The 21,232-nt window shown below is 35.9% G+C and overlaps 1 protein-coding gene across 1 annotated transcript; it reads right to left on the bottom strand.

Annotated features, from left to right (window-relative positions):
• Positions 1–728: 728 nt before the first annotated feature.
• On the bottom strand, positions 729–19,202 carry LOC132562837 (germ cell-less protein-like 1). The gene is made up of 14 exons (XM_060227611.1): positions 19,053–19,202; positions 16,226–16,349; positions 14,321–14,417; positions 13,981–14,078; positions 13,580–13,626; positions 11,466–11,597; positions 11,147–11,231; positions 9,414–9,510; positions 7,396–7,539; positions 6,499–6,568; positions 5,563–5,641; positions 4,531–4,676; positions 2,665–2,752; positions 729–1,346 (listed from the first exon to the last, which is right to left on the bottom strand). The coding sequence occupies exons 1-14, from the start codon at positions 19,190–19,192 to the stop codon at positions 1,038–1,040; spliced, it is 1,656 nt and encodes a 551-aa protein (XP_060083594.1). The 5' UTR covers positions 19,193–19,202; the 3' UTR covers positions 729–1,037.
• Positions 19,203–21,232: the final 2,030 nt, after the last annotated feature.

The raw sequence follows: 21,232 nt of genomic DNA on the forward strand, positions 1-21,232 counted from the left end.
CACTCAAGACTGTACTCAACCATTCCAGAGTTGATGGGCACTCAAGACTGTACACAACCATTCCAGAGTTGATGGGCACTCAAGACTGTACTCAACCATTCCAGAGTTGTCTGACACTAAAGACTTTACTCAATCATTCCAGAGTTGATGGGCACTCAAGACTGTACACAACCATTCCAGAGTTGACTGGCACTCAAGACTGTACTCAAACATCCCAGAGTTGATAGGCACTCAAGACTGTACACAACCATTCCAGAGTTGACTGGCACTCAAGACTGTACTCAAACATCCCAGAGTTGATAGGCACTCAAGACTGTACTCAACCATTCCAGAGTTGATGGGCACTCAAGACTGTACTCAACCATCCCAGAGTTGATGGGCACTCAAGACTATTCTCAAGCATCCCAGAGTTGTCTGGCACTCAAGACTGTACTCAACTACTCCAGAGTTGATGGGCACTCAAGACTGTACACAAACATTCCAGAGTTGATGGGCACTCAAGACTGTACTCAAACATCCCAGAGTTGATAGGCACTCAAGACTGTACTCAACCATTCCAGAGTTGATGGGCACTCAAGACTGTACACAATCATTCCAGAGTTGACTGGCACTCAAGACTGTTCTCAAGCATCCCAGAGTTGTCTGGCACTCAAGACTGTACTCAACCAATCCAGAGTTGATGGGCACTCAAGATTTTACTCAAACATTCCACAGTTGATGGACACTCAAGACTGTACTCAACCAATCCAGAGTTGATGGGCACTCAAGATTTTACTCAAACATTCCACAGTTGATGGGCACTCAAGACTATACTCAACCATTCCAGAGTTGATGGGCACTCAAGACTGTTCTCAAGCATTCCAGAGAAGATGGGCACTCAAGACTGTACACAACCATTCCAGAGTTGATGGGCACTCAAGACTGTACTCAGCCATTCCAGAGTTGATGGGCACTCAAGACTTTACTCAACCATTCAAAAAGTTGATTGGCTCACAAATTGCAAGTTTGACTATCTTTCTAACATAGCATAGGTTCATTCATACCAAAGTTTGATCCAAAGAAGAGATAGTCTGTACTCCCTTGTGGGAAGCCTCCACGAGTTGGCCCACAGAAGGGATAGTTTGTACTCCAATATCACAACCTCTCATTGGAAGATCACATACTGTCTGTACACCTGTATCACAGTGACTTTCTACCTGGCTGTTTCCTTGGATACCTGCCCTAATGGTATCACAATCCATGCTGATGGGTGGATGACCAGAGTCAGGTGGTGTGGTCAGCAACAAGTTGACAGTGATATGGAGGGGAAAGATGAAGCCCTGACCCAGTGTCATCACTACCACCTCCTGTAAAAATGTCATGTAATCAGTCGCCATGGAGATGTAAACGTAGCAATTCTTAATGACCTTTCTTTATTATTCATCACTATGTCAACTAAATTGACAAGTACATTTAATGTTTAATGATTTCCTGATGAAAGCTTGCAGGTTTTGACAATGATGAGAGTTCACACTGCTATTTATTTCTCAGTATATAGACCAACAATGTTTCTGGTTTTTTTTTGAGATTTTTAGACCAACAATTCATAGCATGAATAGATACCATCTTTGTCAATCAAATAAACACTATCAGTAGAGGTCACTGATCACGGTGTTGTATCCAGAGTCAACTTGTGTCAACTCGTCTCCACACAATATATTTTACTGATGATCTACACTCATGTCTTTAACTCATACAAACATTGTCAACAACTTTCTATTGTAGTATATCTGACCGATTCTTTAGAGGTATCTGTTCCTCTCAGAAGTCGGACTTACCTCATCCTTCACTATCTATTGTAGTATATCTGACAGATTCTTTAGAAGTACCTGTTCCTGTCAGAAGTCTGACTTACCTCATCCTTCACTATCTATTGTAGTATATCTGACAGATTCTTTAGAGGTATCTGTTCCTGTCAGAAGTCTGACTTACCTCATCCTTCGCTATCTATTGTAGTATATCTGACCGATTCTTTAGAAGTAACTGTTCCTGTCAGAAGTCTGACTTACCTCATCCTTCACTATCTATTGTAGTATATCTGACAGATTCTTTAGAGGTATCTGTTCCTGTCAGAAGTCGGACTTACCTTATCCTTCACTATCTATTGTAGTATATCTGACAGATTCTTTAGAAGTACCTGTTCCTGTCAGAAGTCAGACTTACCTCATCCTTCACTATCTATTGTAGTATATCTGACAGATTCTTTAGAAGTACCTGTTCCTGTCAGAAGTCGGACTTACCTTATCCTTCACTATCTATTGTAGTATATCTGACAGATTCTTTAGAGGTATCTGTTCCTGTCAGAAGTCGGACTTACCTCATCCTTCGCTATCTATTGTAGTATATCTGACAGATTCTTTAGAAGTACCTGTTCCTGTCAGAAGTCTGACTTACCTCATCCTTCGCTATCTATTGTAGTATATCTGACAGATTCTTTAGAGGTATCTGTTCCTGTCAGAAGTCGGACTTACCTCATCCTTCGCTATTTATTGTAGTATATCTGACAGATTCTTTAGAAGTATCTGTTCCTGTCAGAAGTCGGACTTACCTTATCCTTCGCTATCTATTGTAGTATATCTGACCGATTCTTTAGAGGTATCTGTTCCTGTCAATAGTCGGACTTACCTCATCCTTCCCTAAGCTGATGTGCTTCAGACCAGTGGATTTTGAATTCTTCAGTTTGCCATTCTCATCAAAACAGGCTACATTCAACCTGGATATATAAGATTGATACAGAAATAATATTGAATCACAACAATCAATTCTAGACAAGAATATCCCAATCTTTTATAGTTTAGGTTATCAGAGGATGACTAAAATCTACCTCTGATGAATTGAATAACTGCCAAAGCCAGTCCAGGAAGCTTACTTATTGAAGTTCAATTGTAGTTATCCCCTGACAGCCTTAAAAAAACTATCAACTTCTATTTACAGATTTTCTTCATAATTATCATGCAATTTTGTTTTTGTCCATTTTGAAATTCAAAGTCACTGATCATTAAACAACACAAGTTTGTCAGCCTAAAAACTACCTATTGTTTTAACCCCTCTTATAACCATGGCAACAGGCAATAAATTTCATATGCTCACATATTTATTTATCATTTGCTACTTACACAATTTAATGTTTATCCCATTGTTGTCTATTCAGATAACAAAAGGATTGACATAAAAACTAATATTTCAAATAGATTTTGTGGAGGCATTTCTAAATAATGTGCAGGAGTCATTCCTTCATAAACACATCTGCACAAGACATTAGCGTTATTGATGTGTGTAATGATAATGGGACACAGTAAAGGATATAAATAGTATACTTAATTTACCTATAATAAAACACCAACCAAGCATTTATTTCAAGACTGGTATTTTTTCTGAGGTTGATAAAAGGTTAACAAGCACAAAGGGTTTGTTTTAATGCTGGTGTATCAGTACCTATAACTCACCTGTATCTAATGTATCAGTACCTATAACTCACCTGTATCTGATGTATCAGTACCTATAACTCACCTGTATCTGATGTATCAGTACCTATAACTCACCTGTATCTGATGTATCAGTACCTATAACTCACCTGTATCTGATGTATCAGTACCTATAACTCACTGTATCTGTATCTGATGTATCTGAGTACCTATAACTCACCTGTATCTGTATCTGATGTATCAGTACCTATAACTCACCTGTATCTGATGTATCAGTACCTATAACTCACCTGTATCTGATGTATCAGTACCTATAACTCACCTGTATCTGATGTATCAGTACCTATAACTCACCTGTATCTGATGTATCAGCACCTATAACTCACCTGTATCTGATGTATCAGTACCTATAACTCACCTGTATCTGATGTATCAGTACCTATAACTCACCTGTATCTGATGTATCAGCACCTATAACTCACCTGTATCTGATGTATCAGCACCTATAACTCACCTGTATCTGATGTATCAGTACCTATAACTCACCTGTATCTGATGTATCAGTACCTATAACTCACCTGTATCTGATGTATCAGTACCTATAACTCCCCTGCATCTGATGTATCAGTACCTATAACTCACCTGTATCTGATGTATCAGTACCTATAACTCACCTGTATCTGATGTATCAGCACCTATAACTCACCTGTATCTGATGTATCAGTACCTATAACTCACCTGTATCTGATGTATCAGTAACTCACCTGTATCTGATGTATCAGTACCTATAACTTACCTGTATCTGATGTATCAGTAACTCACCTGTATCTGATGTATCAGTACCTATAACTCCCCTGCATCTGATGTATCAGTACCTATAACTCACCTGTATCTGATGTATCAGCACCTATAACTCACCTGTATCTGATGTATCAGTACCTATAACTCACCTGTATCTGATGTATCAGCACCTATAACTCACCTGTATCTGATGTATCAGTACCTATAACTCACCTGTATCTGATGTATCAGTACCTATAACTCACCTGTATCTGATGTAACTCACCTGTAGGTGACATGCCGTAGTGTCTGTAAGCTGACTGCGTGAGGACATGACTGACTGTGAGTGTTCCGTTTGAGAGTGATAATATTGTTCATATAAGTTACCAAGAGATCCACACCATAATTGTATCCTATCCATCTCCAGCAGTACTGTAAAGAGAATGTCATGTAGTACCATTTAGGATCAATTCTGTTCCCTTTTTTCACTCCGAGTACTGAATATTAAGGCTCAAGGGGAGACTAACTGGTCCATCCACAGATTTCTTTAGTACTTAGCAACAACAAACTTTCCAAATCTAGGATGGTTACCTGTCACCATTTTGTTTATTTACAGGGTTTTTGTTTTTGTTCAGTTCTATTACACATTCATCCATATAGCACTATCACTGATATGACACCACTTGAATATGTCCTGATATCTCTTTTAATGCAGTCAAAAGTACTTGTAATGCATGATTGAGAAATTTAATGAAGTGACAGGTCACATGGTACATGTAACATTAGTGTTCTGGGTTCTCGCACCCCATTTTGGGACTGGGGCCCGGGGCCCTTAGAATTGGGAAAAAATAGCTGTGTTTTCCTTAGAATTGGGAAAACTTGGGATCTAAATTGGGAAAAAAAGATACTATTTTGCATCGGGAATATTCGGCCCCAAATCTGGCAGATCGAGAGCCCTGGTGTTACTACAACTCACCATGTCTAATATATAAACAGTAGCGCAGAAGGCAAACTCTTCTCATATGATCCTGTTTATTCATAGTACCCCTTAATTAACAGTGAAATATTCTACTTCAGCTACACACTATGTACCATTCTATTACAAAGTGGAGAAAATTACATTTTTGTGATAAAACAAAGCTACTGTTTATATATTAGACATGATAATTGATAGATCACTTAACTCCTCATGAATGTAAGGATTAAAATCCCGGATATCAAAAAAATTAAGCAGTACTATATTTCTTGCACAATTTCTTTACTTACTACCACCTTGTAACATAAATGTGTTTCTATACTCAGCGGACTAACCCATTACCTCTCCATCCTTGGGTAACACTCGTCCACATCGTAGGGAGAGACGGTCAAACACAGCCTGATCAGGAATTTCTGCTGGTCTGAAATACAAATAATATTTGATGAACCTATTGATTACAAGTGGCTCCTGCCAATCCCTGCTCCATATATATCTAGTGTTACTAAGAGTGAAATCTCTCAAATTTTAAAGTTGGTTGTACAATTCACCACTCTTAGTGCCTTTTGGACTAAAGCATTAAATATTTGCTCATTCTTCAGAAAGTAAAGAAGTGTTTTAAAAGCTTGCGACATTAGTTTTCCATTGCTGTATTTGTACCAATCCTACTGAACACTTTTATACCATTCCAAGTTAGAAGATTTACACAAATCACATCATCGCCTTGTTGTACAGGAAATATACCCATGTCATGTCATGTTGTGCTATGTAACTTAATGTGACATTACTTTAATTCTTTCATTCTATTAACTCACTGACCAAGTGTCAATGATTTACAGCTCCACCCCAATAAACTACTGACCAAGTGTCAATGATTTACAGACCCACCCCAATAAACTACTGACCAAGTGTCAATGATTTACAGCTCCACCCCAATAAACTACTGACCAAGCGTCAGTGATTTACAGATCCACCCCAATAAACTACTGACCAAGTGTCAATGATTTACAGCTCCACCCCAATAAACTACTGACCAAGTGTCAATGATTTACAGCTCCACCCCAATAAACTACTGACCAAGCGTCAGTGATTTACAGATCCACCCCAATAAACTACTGACCAGGTATCAACACTTCACGCTCAACATAATATTTAACACAAGACATACATCAGATGCCACACCATGTTTACAGACAATTATTGCTAAAAAACTACATCCATTGTAATTTTCATAAAACAAACATGTACCAGATCAGACATTGAACATAAGTCAAGCCTTACCCTGAATCCTGTCCCTGTTCCATTTTTAGCATTTCTTTCCATTGATGCTCATAGCCTAATCTTATCCAATCTGAAAAAACAATACACCAGGATGTGATTAAAAGATCCATCTGGCACTTTTCAAACAAGTAACTGAACTGTCAGCTGACTTACAATACTTTCGCTGTTCTTGTAACATGTTACAGAAATAATCTTCGATACCAAAAAAAAACAAAACAAAACAAAAAACAAAAAAACTTGAACTAAATTGTATACGTAATGCAGGTTTAAAAGTGCGAAACATAACTGCCATCCTATTTAATGAAAATTCCAACTATGTTTGAATCAAAAGAAAATATGTTCACAAAAATATCACTGAAACTGATAAATCATTGATTATCTGTGTATAATTCATTTGCAAACTTATTAAATGTTTCAACTGAAGATCTTGATAAACTGCCCTCAACCGTCTGTTATATCAACAAATTTTGGTCAATGTTACAACTTCATAAGAAGTGCCTTCCGTTACTGTTACCAGTATATCAAATGTCAACATCTCTTAAGAAAGGGTGTGGCTAATATGTTGATCAAATAAAAACAAAATTGTAAAAAATCTGCTCTCAAGCTTATATACTGGTGAGGATTGTAACCCAGAAAATATGGTATATGCCCCCCCACACTCCCAAATTATTCAAGGAGCATGAAAATGTAATTTTCCTGCAAACTGTTGTAAACTGTACCTCCTCCCCAAGCGGGGACTAGTAACAAGAGGGAGGCAAATATATTTGCAGTATTTCTGGAGACAAAAAGAACCGCACAGCTAGTTAAGGTCCTAATTGTACAATGGCACAGCTACAAAGATGCCAACCCTGATCCACTAGTACATTAAAATTACTGTGAAATATTCTATACCATTACCTAGATCAATGATATTGTCCTTCTCCAGGATTTTCAGTGAAGAAAGATCAGTCAGAAGGTGTTGCCATCGAATTTTACAAAAAGGATGTAAAAATTGCTGCCCATCTTTAGTTGTTAAAAAAGCTGTCTTTTCTTCCTTTGTTCCTGTATCAAACAACAACGGAAAATCTAAATAGTTGAAAATTTGAATATCATGCACTTGTTTCTATAACACTCTGTAGAAGTAAGGAGGAAGTGTAAGTACCTGTTGTACTGGTGGACACTCTGTAGAAGATGTAAGGAGGAAGTGTAAGTACCTGTTGTACTGGTGGACACTGTGTAGAAGATGTTAGGAGGAAGTGTAAGTACCTGTTGTACTGGTGGACACTGTGTAGAAGATGTTAGGAGGAAGTGTAAGTACCTGTTGTACTGGTGGACACTGTGTAGAAGATGTAAGGAGGAAGTGTAAGTACCTGTTGTACTGGTGGACACTCTGTAGAAGATGTAAGGAGGAAGTGTAAGTACCTGTTGTACTGGTGGACACTGTGTAGAAGTAAGGAGGAAGTGTAAGTACCTGTTGTACTGGTGGACACTCTGTAGAAGATGTAAGTACCTGTTGTACTGGTGGACACTGTGTGTAGTGAAGTACCTGTTGTAGAAGAGGAAGTGTAAGTACCTGTTGTACTGGTGGACAGGAAGTGTAAGTACCTGTTGTACTGGTGGACACTGTGTAGAAGATGTAAGGAGGAAGTGTAAGTACCTGTTGTACTGGTGGACACTGTGTAGAAGTAAGGAGGAAGTGTAAGTACCTGTTGTACTGGTGGACACTCTGTAGAAGATGTAAGGAGGAAGTGTAAGTACCTGTTGTACTGGTGGACACTCTGTAGAAGATGTAAGGAGGAAGTGTAAGTACCTGTTGTACTGGTGGACACTCTGTAGAAGTAAGGAGGAAGTGTAAGTACCTGTTGTACTGGTGGACACTGTGTAGAAGATGTAAGGAGGAAGTGTAAGTACCTGTTGTACTGGTGGACAACTGGTGGTAAGGAGGAAGTGTAAGTACCTGTTGTACTGGTGGACACTGTGTAGAAGTAAGGAGAAAGTGTAAGTACCTGTTGTACTGGTGGACACTCTGTAGAAGATGTAAGGAGGAAGTGTAAGTACCTGTTGTACTGGTGGACACTGTGTAGAAGATGTAAGGAGGAAGTGTAAGTACCTGTTGTACTGGTGGACACTCTGTAGAAGATGTAAGGAGGAAGTGTAAGTACCTGTTGTACTGGTGGACACTGTGTAGAAGATGTAAGGAGGAAGTGTAAGTACCTGTTGTACTGGTGGACACTCTGTAGAAGATGTAAGGAGGAAGTGTAAGTACCTGTTGTACTGGTGGACACTGTGTAGAAGATGTAAGGAGGAAGTGTAAGTACCTGTTGTACTGGTGGACACTGTGTAGAAGATGTAAGGAGGAAGTGTAAGTACCTGTTGTACTGGTGGACACTGTGTAGAAGATGTAAGGAGGAAGTGTAAGTACCTGTTGTACTGGTGGACACTCTGTAGAAGATGTAAGGAGGAAGTGTAAGTACCTGTTGTACTGGTGGACACTGTGTAGAAGATGTAAGGAGGAAGTGTAAGTACCTGTTGTACTGGTGGACACTATGTAGAAGATGTAAGGAGGAAGTGTAAGTACCTGTTGTACTGGTGGACACTCTGTAGAAGATGTTAGGAGGAAGTGTAAGTACCTGTTGTACTGGTGGACACTATGTAGAAGATGTAAGGAGGAAGTGTAAGTACCTGTTGTACTGGTGGACACTCTGTAGAAGTAAGGAGGAAGTGTAAGTACCTGTTGTACTGGTGGACACTGTGTAGAAGTAAGGAGGAAGTGTAAGTACCTGTTGTACTGGTGGACACTGTGTAGAAGATGTAAGGAGAAAGTGTAAGTACCTGTTGTACTGGTGGACACTCTGTAGAAGATATTAGGAGGAAGTTTAAGTACCTGTTGTACTGTTGGACACTGTGTAGAAGATGTTAGGAGGAAGTGTAAGTACCTGTTGTACTGGTGGACACTCTGTAGAAGGTATCACAGTCTGAAGTTAAGTCTTTGTTGTTTCCTGACCAGGTTGGGTTTAACTTGACAAACATCCACTGTATCAAATAGACCATAGACTTCAAATTATACACACTATAATTATATACAGGGTTCGTACAACGTTAATGCAACACTGACCTTTCCTGATGGCTGTGCCGCCATCAACTCATCATCTTTATTAACATCTCTGACATTCAATATCAAATTTATACTGCAATAAACCTCGGTGTTCTGCTACATAAGTTTACCAATACATAACAATCATACAGCATTTATTTCCAGGTCTACTTATGTTACAATATATGTACAGTACACAAAGGACCTAGGGAAAATGGTACGTTAAATATGAGATTTGTTCTTCCAGTACTTCTTGCCTCATAGCCACTTCGTTTCTAACATTATTTTTAAAATTGCATGTTCACAACTAAGAAGAAATTGAAAAACACATGATATTTGAGGATTCAGTAGTAAAACTTTTAGAATACAAGGTCGTCACTGGATCTAACCAAGGTTAAACAAGAGGCCCAAGGGGCTTGCATCTCTCATCTGGCTTATTCGTCATTCAACAAAGACAAATACTTTCCCTATTGGGTTCCAGCCTTGTGGCAACACAGAAGTCTGATTCACTAATCATAAAAATTGCTTCAGACTAAACTGGGACAATATCCTTGTACAGAAGAAGGCTTGTGAAGAGTTTAAATTTCCCCTACTGAGCCCTACATCTCCTGGTTGATACAAAATTAGGTTCCTTTCAACTAGGTGTGCTTCAGACCAAATAAGGACAGAATCAAGGCATTCCCACAAAAGAAGGATTTTAGAGAATTTCCTCTATTTCCACTATTTATTCCTGCCCCAGAGGACTGAGGCCCATCATCTATACTAAATTCTTTTGGCCAAATTTGGGCAAAATCCAATCATTCCTACAAGAGTATGATTTTAAAAAATTTGCTCTATTTCCCCTTTTACCCACTGCCCCTTCCATTCTAGAGGACGGAGACTCTCCATCTATACAAAATTTTTTTTTTTTTACCAAATTTGGGCAAAATCCAATCATTCCTACAGGAGAAGTAGGATGTAAATAATTTGCTCTATTTCCCTTTTTGGTCCCTGCCCCTCCCACCCCAGAAGGCAGAGACCAAGCGTTTAAACAAAATGGATTCCACTTTTGAGGCCTGCCCCTCAGGCCCCTGAGGGCCAAGAACCAATATTTATACTAACTTAATTCCTCTTTCCTCAAAGATGATTCCGACCAAATTTTGTCAAAATCTATTGTTGTACATGACTAGAAAAGATTTTAGTAAAAAGTTGATAGACGCTTAACAAATGCTGGATGCCACACCATGGAATAAGTTCTTTAAAGCTGAATTTTTTCCCTTCTTTTCTTCCCTGTTTTTGTGCTGTTAATGATAAGAAATTTGAGCATTCCTTTGCAGAAATAGGGATAATAATCTTTAACTACCAAATCAAAGATGGATGCCTATTAGCCATTTTGTTTTTCTGATCACTCCCAAAATCGAATGGGCACAACTAGGGATCAAGGGGTACCAACATAGTAAATTTGAGAGAGATCCATTGTGCTTTACTCAAGAAATAATGATAATCTTTCGAAGTCCAAATCCAAAGTTGTTTACAGACAGACTGACAGATGTAGGACAATTTGAAAATATAAAAACTACTGTTAGATAAACATACCTTTTTCAACAGAGTATAGACATCCATCTCCACCTGCATGACAGAGAGGTAAGGGGAGGCAACCAAGTCTGTCATCATCTCAAAACTGTTGAAACCAATAATAAAACAGTAGTTAATCAATAATTCAGATAGGTACAGTAACAATGCTGTGTTACACTGTACAACATATACTGGTAGTCACCAATGTCACCGAAGGAAACAATAACAAAACACATCAATATATAGACATATGATATCAACATCTGCACAGCTTTGTGATCTACCAATCGGTTCCTCTTCATCAGACTAGTTATAACAATACACAAGGTAAAAAATGTACCTTATACCCTGGAGGAGATGAGGACTTTCATTAGCCAGCAGGTTAGCAAGCAGCCAGTCACAACAATCCTGTGTTATGCTCTTTAGGGCATATCTACTGCTGGCGGTATAGTATGAACACACTGTCTTTCCACTGAAGATACAAGAATGTCTATTACACAATGGATACATCACTAAATACACTATACAAATATGTCTCCAACAGTTTGTCCATATCACACTACTATCAAGTAACTGTTTTCTCTCTCTAGCAAGAACCGATACATGTCTATTACAGATGAAAAGCATCAGTGGAGCAGATGAACGCTCCTTAAAAACAAATTAATTGGAGGCTTTCCTGTCTGTGAATTTAGTATTTAGTCATATAAATGACTCATATCAGTAAAAATATACTTAATGGGGAGCTTGGAAAAGGAAAGAATAATGTTTTAATATATAACATACATATCTATGGATTTATGTCTAAAACATATTTATGCTAGGAGAGTAAGGCTATATTGATTCATGAGTTGTGAGTTTATTTGGCATCAATCTAATAAATAAGATTTTATTACAGAGCTGTGGACCCTGATGCTGGTACACCGCACACAGTCTTAGTATGACCAATGTACATGCCAAATTTCATTATTCTTTTCATTTTTTAATTTTTAACAAGGGGAAATAACTCTGTAAACAAGATGTTGTGGGCCGTAATTCTAATACACTGCACATTGCCAGAGTGTAACTAATGTACACATCAAGTTTCCTTGCTTAATTGTGGTCAAAACTAATCTATAGACACTATATGGAATGATACACAAAGTTTCAATTATTTGCTCCTGTGAAAATTTTACGAGCAAAATCCACGGTGGCTGTCTGTCAGCCATTTTGTTTTATGATCAGTCTCAAACTCAAAAAGGCACAACTATTAGGACCTTAAGAACCCTATACATGAAATCTGAAGAAGATCTATACAGCACTTCTCAAGAAATAGTGATTACAAACTTGCAAAGTCAAAATCCAAGATGGCTTTATGTTGGCCATTTTGATTTTGATCAGACCCATAACCAAACTGGCACAACTAGGGACCAAGGGGAACCTATCATCCAGTACTTCTCAAGAAAGAGCAATAAAAATCTTTCAAAGTCATAATCCAAGATGGCCACCTTCCAGCCATTTTGTTTTTCTGATCAGCCCCAAAATTACATGGGCACAATTAGAGGAGAGGGGGAACCTACATATGAAATCTGAGAAAGATCCATCCAGGTCTTTTTAAGAAAAAGACATAAAAATTGTTTATGGACAGATGGACAATGGACAGACAAACCTCTGACCACGGATGCAGAGTGATTTGGATGCCCACTGATGATGGTGGGCTAAAAAGTTTATCCACAACGCTCAACAACGTATGAAGCATATTGGCTATAGGTCGTTTTCACCCTTCGGGTCAGATTACCTAACCAAAACAAGAGACCCATGGGCCTACTAAACAGTCACCAGAATAATCTCAACTGATGCGAGATCATACTGAGATAAAGCTGCATACCAAATTACATGAAATTTTTATCTAAATCTGTTCATATTTATTCAAGTTACTATGCTCACAAGGTTCGTGGTAACAAAACTGCAAAGGGCCATCACTCTGTAAATTACAACTGAATCAATACCATTGTCAAATTTGTCCAAATTCTTATATATATATATAAGGTTGCATATGAATTTGCATCAAAGTCTGTTTATATTTACTTAAGTTACCATGTTCACAAGGTCTAAATAATAAAACTGCTAAGGACTATAACTCTGTAAATTACCACTGAATTCGTCCCATTGCTGAACTTATCTGAGATCTTATCTTTGTAAGACTGCAGCTCTCCAAGGTTCATCTTATGCATTCATTGTATTTTTTTCTCCTTGTGGTTAGGTTCTCTTTCAAAAACTTTGAATTCCTAAGATTTTGAGGCCATGTAAACTTGTTTTGATAATATGGGGGAAATTAAAGCAGAAAAAGATGATCCTTTCCAAAAAAGAAACTGAATCATAATAATGGATGAAAACATGTAAGATACGAATGACTTTTATACAGTATATTTCATTATAAAATTACGTAATTACAAAGAAGAAATTTCCATGAAATACCTGATTGTGTCTCTCATCATATTTGAACACTGATCGATCAATCCTTCCTAAAGGAAAGAAAGGGTTTAAACAGATTAGACAAATCTCCTTAGCTTCAGAATCTCTCAGTTAAGGTTTTTGTGGTGTCGTTCTTGCTACATTAACAGTTTTTTGTGGTAGATTTTTAAATCTTTCTTATTGATCATACAAAATATCACTACCAGGTCCATGATTCACTCAGTGTAATAACTGCCTTTAACTCTATTATCTTATTTTCATATTTTTCTGTTATGGCACTGTTTTTATGTTAGTTTATCATAAAAGTGCTGTTCATCCACTTGTTTATCAACACTTACATCACATAACATAAGGAATAAGAAGCCAGACTTAAGTTCTGAACCCTCAAAAGTTAAAATTCATACCAACTGTAACAGCATAGCAGCAGCCAACACGTTCACAACTTGTACAGGTTTAATAAAAACATAGTCTTTATATAAGGAACCGAATGTTATCTTCAGAGCTGAAAGAAAGCAAACATTTTCTTGTTACTGGCAAAGGTATGGAAAATTGATATATATCACAGGAAGAGTAATTATAATATGTATTTCTAACACTAATATGCCATATCTTCCAGTAATCAACATCTGTATGTCACTTACTTACATCAACTGTGTATTACAAATGTCCTACACCAGGTTACAATTTTATTTTATCTTACATGTACAAGTATTTTCTGATATCATTCATCTCACTTATACTCACCTTCCTCATTAATATTTTCATCCGTCACATCAATTGAAATCTCTGACAGTGATGACTCTTTCCAGGAACCGCTAAACATACAGGAAAAGTAAGGGGACTGTGGAGAAAAACATTATACCATTTACAGAAGTCTGTGCTTGTTTGTAATGTTTGGGATTGTAGAGACATTGCCTGTTGCCCAATTCCTATTAAATCTTTTTGATTTAAGAAAATATTTTGAAATGAAAAAGTCCATGCAATCCTGAAAGCATACCCCAATCAACTGACAAAATATCTTCAAAAACAAAAATAATTTTGTCACAAATTACATTATTCTTGATGTTACATTTAAGAAATGATATACTTCTAAGCAAATATGAAAGTGATTAAGTTTTTCACCAGAAGTAGGGAGTTTTTATGAAAAAAAAAGAGATGGGTTCAAAAGTGGTTATTAAGCAATTACTGTTGATGATTTCATCATGCAGGGGACATCAGGGCAATGTAACATGCAATTAGAAGCACTTAAGTACAAAAAAGGTGATCCCATCATAACGTGTTTGGAACTCTCCATTTGTTACATCATAATCACATATCATAAATGTCAAAATCAATTACTTGCTCTACAAAAATTATAGGTTAATCAAATTAATGTATACTTAATCTGTTCGCTCACTCATGGTGACAATCTACTCCGTTAGAAATGTGTCCTAATTCCCTGGAATCTACTGAGTGTGATGCCTATTTCTGATATGGTCTGTTTGTAAATCTTTTCTGTAATTCCTCAAAACTGTTAATATGCTTGTTTGTACTGGATGTTGTCCTTCTGATATTTAGTATGGTTACTATGGTAATGTTGATATATATAGGCATTAGTGGGCCTGTTAAATTACTTCATGCTTAGTGAATGATCCAGTTTTATAAAGACAGTTGAATCTTAAAAATCAACCAAAACTAATCTCTCTGGTAGGCTTGATTGTGTAATGAAAGGAAGGACTTCATCGAATCCAAAAAGGAGGAAAGGTCATCACTGCTGTGGGTCCAAATGAAAAATGCATGTCTATATACCTTAACCATATTTGGGGCTGTTTTAGAGAGGTAGATAGCAAAATTCTCTTCCAATAATCTATAATAATAACTGCATAATTAGGTGCCCTCTTCCTGCCCGTGACTGTTCCTTGAAGGAAGTACTCATCATTAATTATAAAGCAAGTATTGGTAAGTATTAAAACCATAAAACCTAGAATAACCTCAGTTGGTGGATTTTTATCATCCTGGATGTCTAGAGATTCATTAATGCCCCATACCTCTTGTAGTTACTATTTTTAGAGTGGACACCCTGCATACCAGTGGTATCCATATACTAGGAAACAAACTATTTAACCAAACATCCCAAACACCTGCACCAATGTTGACTTAATTCTGGAGAAACTCAGAGATATTAAATGAAAAAAGTTTCCAGAGAAATGTTAGTATGCAGCATTGGCTTAAGCCTATACCCAGAAAATATGGTAAAAAATATTCATCATGACCTCACATAATGCTATTCCAGAACAGACTTGGTCAAACTCCTTTGATGTGTATGGAAACAAACCAATCTTAAACCTTTTTCTGTATTTTCCCTTTCAATGGTCCTTTTGACGAGGGGAGGTAAAACAAGAGCTGTTTGAGAACAACATTGCTCACCTATTGATGACAAATTTCATGTAAATGCAAATCTACCCCTTTTCTGTTCTATAAACATGAAAGAGTGTTTCTGCATGTTGATTATTGAATTCCTATCAAATTGTTGCTTGAACTACTGTATATCAAGTGAGTTAGCAGACATAAATCATACATATATAGTAGAAAAAAAATTACGAGACATAAAATACTGTGTGGATGATATCAAAAGTGTTATCCGATATATAGCACTGGTGTAGATCCTACCTGAGACAAGTAAAGTTTGTGGAGCTTCCATTCTCTTCCTAGAGCGCTGATGGTAACATCACTGTTTTCACCGTCTAGGAAAAGGGTCTGATAGATATAGTTTGATGTAGATTTGATTCTTTTCCTGAAAATATCAAAGTCAACATATTGATCAGACATACAAACATGTAAAGTCATTTATCATATCTTTATATTAGAAGTTTTCATTTGATGACAAGGTAAGCAATTTCAAATGTTAAATAATAATGTTTTCCCTGTGTTTGTTACACTTTTGCCAGTGAAATAAGATATCATTGATGATTTATCAATAAAACTGTTAAAACATATTTCACGACCGAAGTTTGCTTCAGAAGCATTTAGACAAAATCCATTCATATTTCAAAGAGTTTAGAATTTTAAAGATCCCCTCCCATCCAGACAAACGACATTGAAAATTAAGGTAACAGAATATAACAAAGTATCTTATCTAACTTATTCTTACATTCTTAACAGCCCATCAACACATTAAAGGTCATTAGGGTCATCAGCCGGTGAATGACACAGTGATCCAAAATAACATAACACCAAAGGAACAAAAAGGTACAAGACAAATGTTAAAAATCTCATATAGTTATATATTACAAAAGATCAAAATGGTAAATCATATCCTATAATACAGACGGACATCTTTCAGATAACCTAGAAATTTGTCAGTCTGAACAGTTTCAAGAAGGGTCTTTACACTTGAAACATTACAATAAAATTTTTTTCGAGTAGACAGGTCAAGTAGTCCAATAAAAAAGTTTAACTGTAAATGGTTCATCACATCCTATGAACCGAGGATTATCTTCACCTGTCAGCATATACGAATGTGTAAGATAAGTATTGCCCATCCGATGACGGGCAAGGACGCCTTTGTCTTGGTGGTTGTCTCTATAGCATGGATACCATTCACCGATGATGATAGGTTTTACAGAGTGCAATTTGTTATTATTATATTGATTCCATTCCTCCTGCCACTGAGCTAAATGTTTGACAAATGGTTCAAAATCATTAAAATGAAGTTTAAAATCTGAAGCTAGTAGCGATAAAGCTGCCTTTGCAGCACAATCTGCCTGGTATTCCCATGTGCTCAGGTACCTAGCAAAAAACAATATGAAAATCTGAGGTAAGTTCATGAAATAGTATTAATGTGTTACAACTGAAAACTTGATATTTCTGTTGCTAAGACTTTGCAGTACAGAGAGTCTGAATAGGTAACAGCTCTCATTACATTGTGTGTTTGAATATGTTCAAGGGCAAGGTAGATAGCTTGTGCTTTTGCTGAGAATACTGAAGTGTTGTTGGGTAGCCAGCATCCATAGGCTTCATTTTGTTTTACCATGGCTACAGCAAACTTATCAATGTCTTTAGAACTATTAGTATCTCAATGTAAAAAAAAATGATTTGGACTGCAATTTCAAGAAGGATGAACAGATGGTGTAACTGTCAATGTCTGATATAACCATTTCATGAAGTCAAAATCCAACTTCAGGTAAATTCAAGAGCCAGGGTGGAACTTCTATCATTCATAATGATTGAATTTGGTAAATATTAATTAGCTTTTTGTAAAAGAGAGGAAATCTGAATACCAAATTGTGGAATGGTCTTTGGTTTGTTTTGAAAATGTTTTATATTTTGGATCAAAACACCAGTGAAAAGTCAGGATTTCAAGGATTAGATTATAGCTGCATTGTGTACTGCAAAGTCAATATATTTTGATGGCCTATTGATGGAGTCAAATCGATGTTATCATATTATAAGCAGATTGACATTCAGAGTGCATGTTTGACAAATATATTAATTACTTGTACATATGTAAGACTTGAAATACTCTATCTGATAAACAAAATTTGACATAAATCTCGGTAGATAACCTCGGATACCTATATCGTGCAGATCCTTGTTCAGAAAAGCCTTACACTAGCATTTGCAATATCAAATTTCGATGTTGTAAATGCTTTAGGACCTGCTTTTTCCAAAAACTCTTCTGCAAATAATCATTCCAAAAAAATGAAAAATTTAAGACCACTTGAGAAAAAACTATACTGAAATTCTCTTCCAAAACAATGAAACTTACAATCAATCTTTCTGACTGTTAGAACTTCATGAATCACTAAAAAAATCACATGACTCTGCAACAGACCTGATGATATTCACTATCAGTTCCTAAAACATCTACTAGAGTCATCATTTGAAAAATGTCTTGATATTTTTTATATTTTTTAGATTGGGTAACATCCTAAAGTCATGGAATAAGGCAACTGTAAATCCTATCCTAAAATAGGGTTACCCAGTAAAGATATGACAAATCCCTCAAGGTACAGCCCAATATCACTCACGAGTTGCGTTTATTAAACTCTAGAGCAGATGATGAATTTAAGATTAATTTGGTATCTAGAATCCATTCACATAATAATATCACCCCTACAAATCGGTTTTAGATATAAATATTTAAATTGATGATTATGTTAACACAATGGACACGTTGGTAATCTTTCATGTTTTTTATATTCTCAGGTTTCCTCTGTTTGCTACGCTTGGTTGTTGTAATATAATTCTATATGCCTGTTTGTCGACTAATTTCGACATCTATATCTAAGAGTTCCCTCCCTTGCATTAGCATTTTGCCCAACTAGCATAAGACAGTGATAGTTACTAGCTGATAGCTAGTTACTGGAAGACTGCGCAGCGTCTTAAAGTTAAAGTGTGAGCGTATCTTAATTCTTTGGAAGAATTGTGCAAACAAACAAAAACAAGTTTCAACCATTAGAAATACAACCCACAACAATCTTTCTTGACAATGTACCGTTTTGGTGTATGCAAAGGGTCTCTGGTTGCTGCTCCTGGCAAGCCTTCTGCTGTTGTCTGTGTCAGGTTGTCCGTCTCATCGACTTTCCGTTTTACCCCTCTGTTCCCTCCCAGTGAAGACGTCAAATAATTACCCATGTTTCACCCAATATCGCTCTAACAAGTTTGATATTCCCCGCCACATATTTTCGTAAACTTCCGTTTTTACTTGCATTCTAATATAAAAGTCGACTATTGAAATTATTTTCCGGATGCGTGTTTTGTGTGTGTACATTCAATGGTGTTGACAGGCCAAAAAATACACTGATATTCCATTCCTAAATACGGATTTGACAGCCTTTCCCCTTCAAAACAGGATAGGTTAAAGAATGCTGGGAAATACCTTTCAAGCACTTCTGAAGAAATAGCGATACAAAAAAAAAAATGTATGTTTAAGTCGAATGGATGATAATGGTAAACTTAAGATCGAAAAGCTTGTATTTCCAACAAGATATGAAAATTATCAATACATGCTGTTTCTAAAAATGTAATTAAAACACTATTTATAAAGCGTAATGTATACATACATGCTAATGTCATCAATGGTTAAAAATACCAAAATATATACTGATGTAGCGTAAGTTGAAAAACCTAGTCATGAAAGCAATTTGAAGAAGCAAGTATAAAAATGGGATTTAGAAAAAAAACAATAAAAAATAAAATTCACAAACAACAGAAAAAGCAAAAGACGAACTCAAATATAAGCACATATTATTATTAAGTGCGTAGGTATATATATATTGTATAGAGGTAGATCGTGAAGATAAGTGTGTACAGATACATATATATATTGTATAGAGGTAGATCGTGAAGATAAGTGTGTACAGATATATATATATTGTATAGAGGTAGACCGTGAAGATAAGTGTGTACAGATATATATATATTGTATAGAGGTAGACCGTGAAGATAAGTGTGTACAGATACATATATATATTGTATAGAGGTAGATCGTGAAGATAAGTTTGTACGGATATATATATATATATATTGTATAGAGGTAGACCGTGAAGATAAGTGTGTACAGATATATATATATATTGTATAGAGGTAGATCGTGAAGATAAGTGTGTACAGATATATATATTGTATAGAGGTAGATCGTGAAGATAAGTGTGTACAGATATATATATATATTGTATAGATGTAGATCGTGAAGATAAGTGTGTACATATATATATATATATATATTGTATAGAGGTAGACCGTGAAGATAAGTGTGTACAGATATATATATATTGTATAGAGGTAGATCGTGAAGATAAGTGTGTACATATATATATATATATATCGTGAAGATAGTGTGTACATATATATATATATATATTGTATAGAGGTAGATCGTGAAGATAAGTGTGTACATATATATATATATATATCGTGAAGATAAGTGTGTACATATATATATATATATTGAGGTAGATCGTGAAGATAAGTGTGTACAGATATATATATATATATATATATATAAGTGTGTACATATATATATATATAGGTAGATCGTGAAGATAAGTGTGTACAGATATATATATATATATATTGTATAGAGGTAGATCGTGAAGATAAGTGTGTACAGATATATATATATATATATTTTGTATAGATTTAGATCGTGAAGATAAGTGTGTACATATATATATATATATATATTGTATAGAGTAGATAAGTGTGTACAGATAAGTGTGTATATATATATATATATATTGTATAGAGGTAGATCGTGAAGATAAGTGTGTGATAGATATAGTGTGTATAGATATATAGATATATATATATATATATAGAGGTAGATCGTGAAGATAAGTGTGTACAGATATATATATATATATATATATATTGTATAGAGGTAGATCGTGAAGATAAGTGTGTACATATATATATATATATATTGTACATATATATATATATATATAGTAGGTAGATCGTGAAGATAAGTGTGTACAGATATATATATATATATATTGTATAGAGGTAGATCGTGAAGATAAGTGTGTACAGATATATATATATTGTATAGAGGTAGATCGTGAAGATAAGTGTGTACAGATATATATATATTGTATAGAGGTAGATCGTGAAGATAAGTGTGTGATATATATATATATATATATAGTGTGTATATATATATATATATAGAGG

This window comes from Ylistrum balloti, unplaced genomic scaffold (assembly GCF_031769215.1).
Source record: "Ylistrum balloti isolate Yb309-2 unplaced genomic scaffold, AGI_CSIRO_Ybal_v1 Utg371528, whole genome shotgun sequence".
Lineage (NCBI taxonomy): Eukaryota > Metazoa > Mollusca > Bivalvia > Pectinida > Pectinidae > Ylistrum > Ylistrum balloti.

Bases quoted from the DNA above. Each gene is read 5' to 3' on its own strand.
- LOC132562837 (XM_060227611.1), bottom strand. From the start codon at position 19,192: ATGGGTAATTATTTGACGTCTTCACTGGGAGGGAACAGAGGGGTAAAA. The intron at 4,677-5,562 runs GTAATGGGTTAG...TTCTCTTTACAG, and splicing joins TGTTACCCAAGGATGGAGAG to TACTGCTGGAGATGGATAGG. The intron at 1,347-2,664 runs GTAAGTCCGACT...ACATTTTTACAG, and splicing joins TCAGCTTAGGGAAGGATGAG to GAGGTGGTAGTGATGACACT.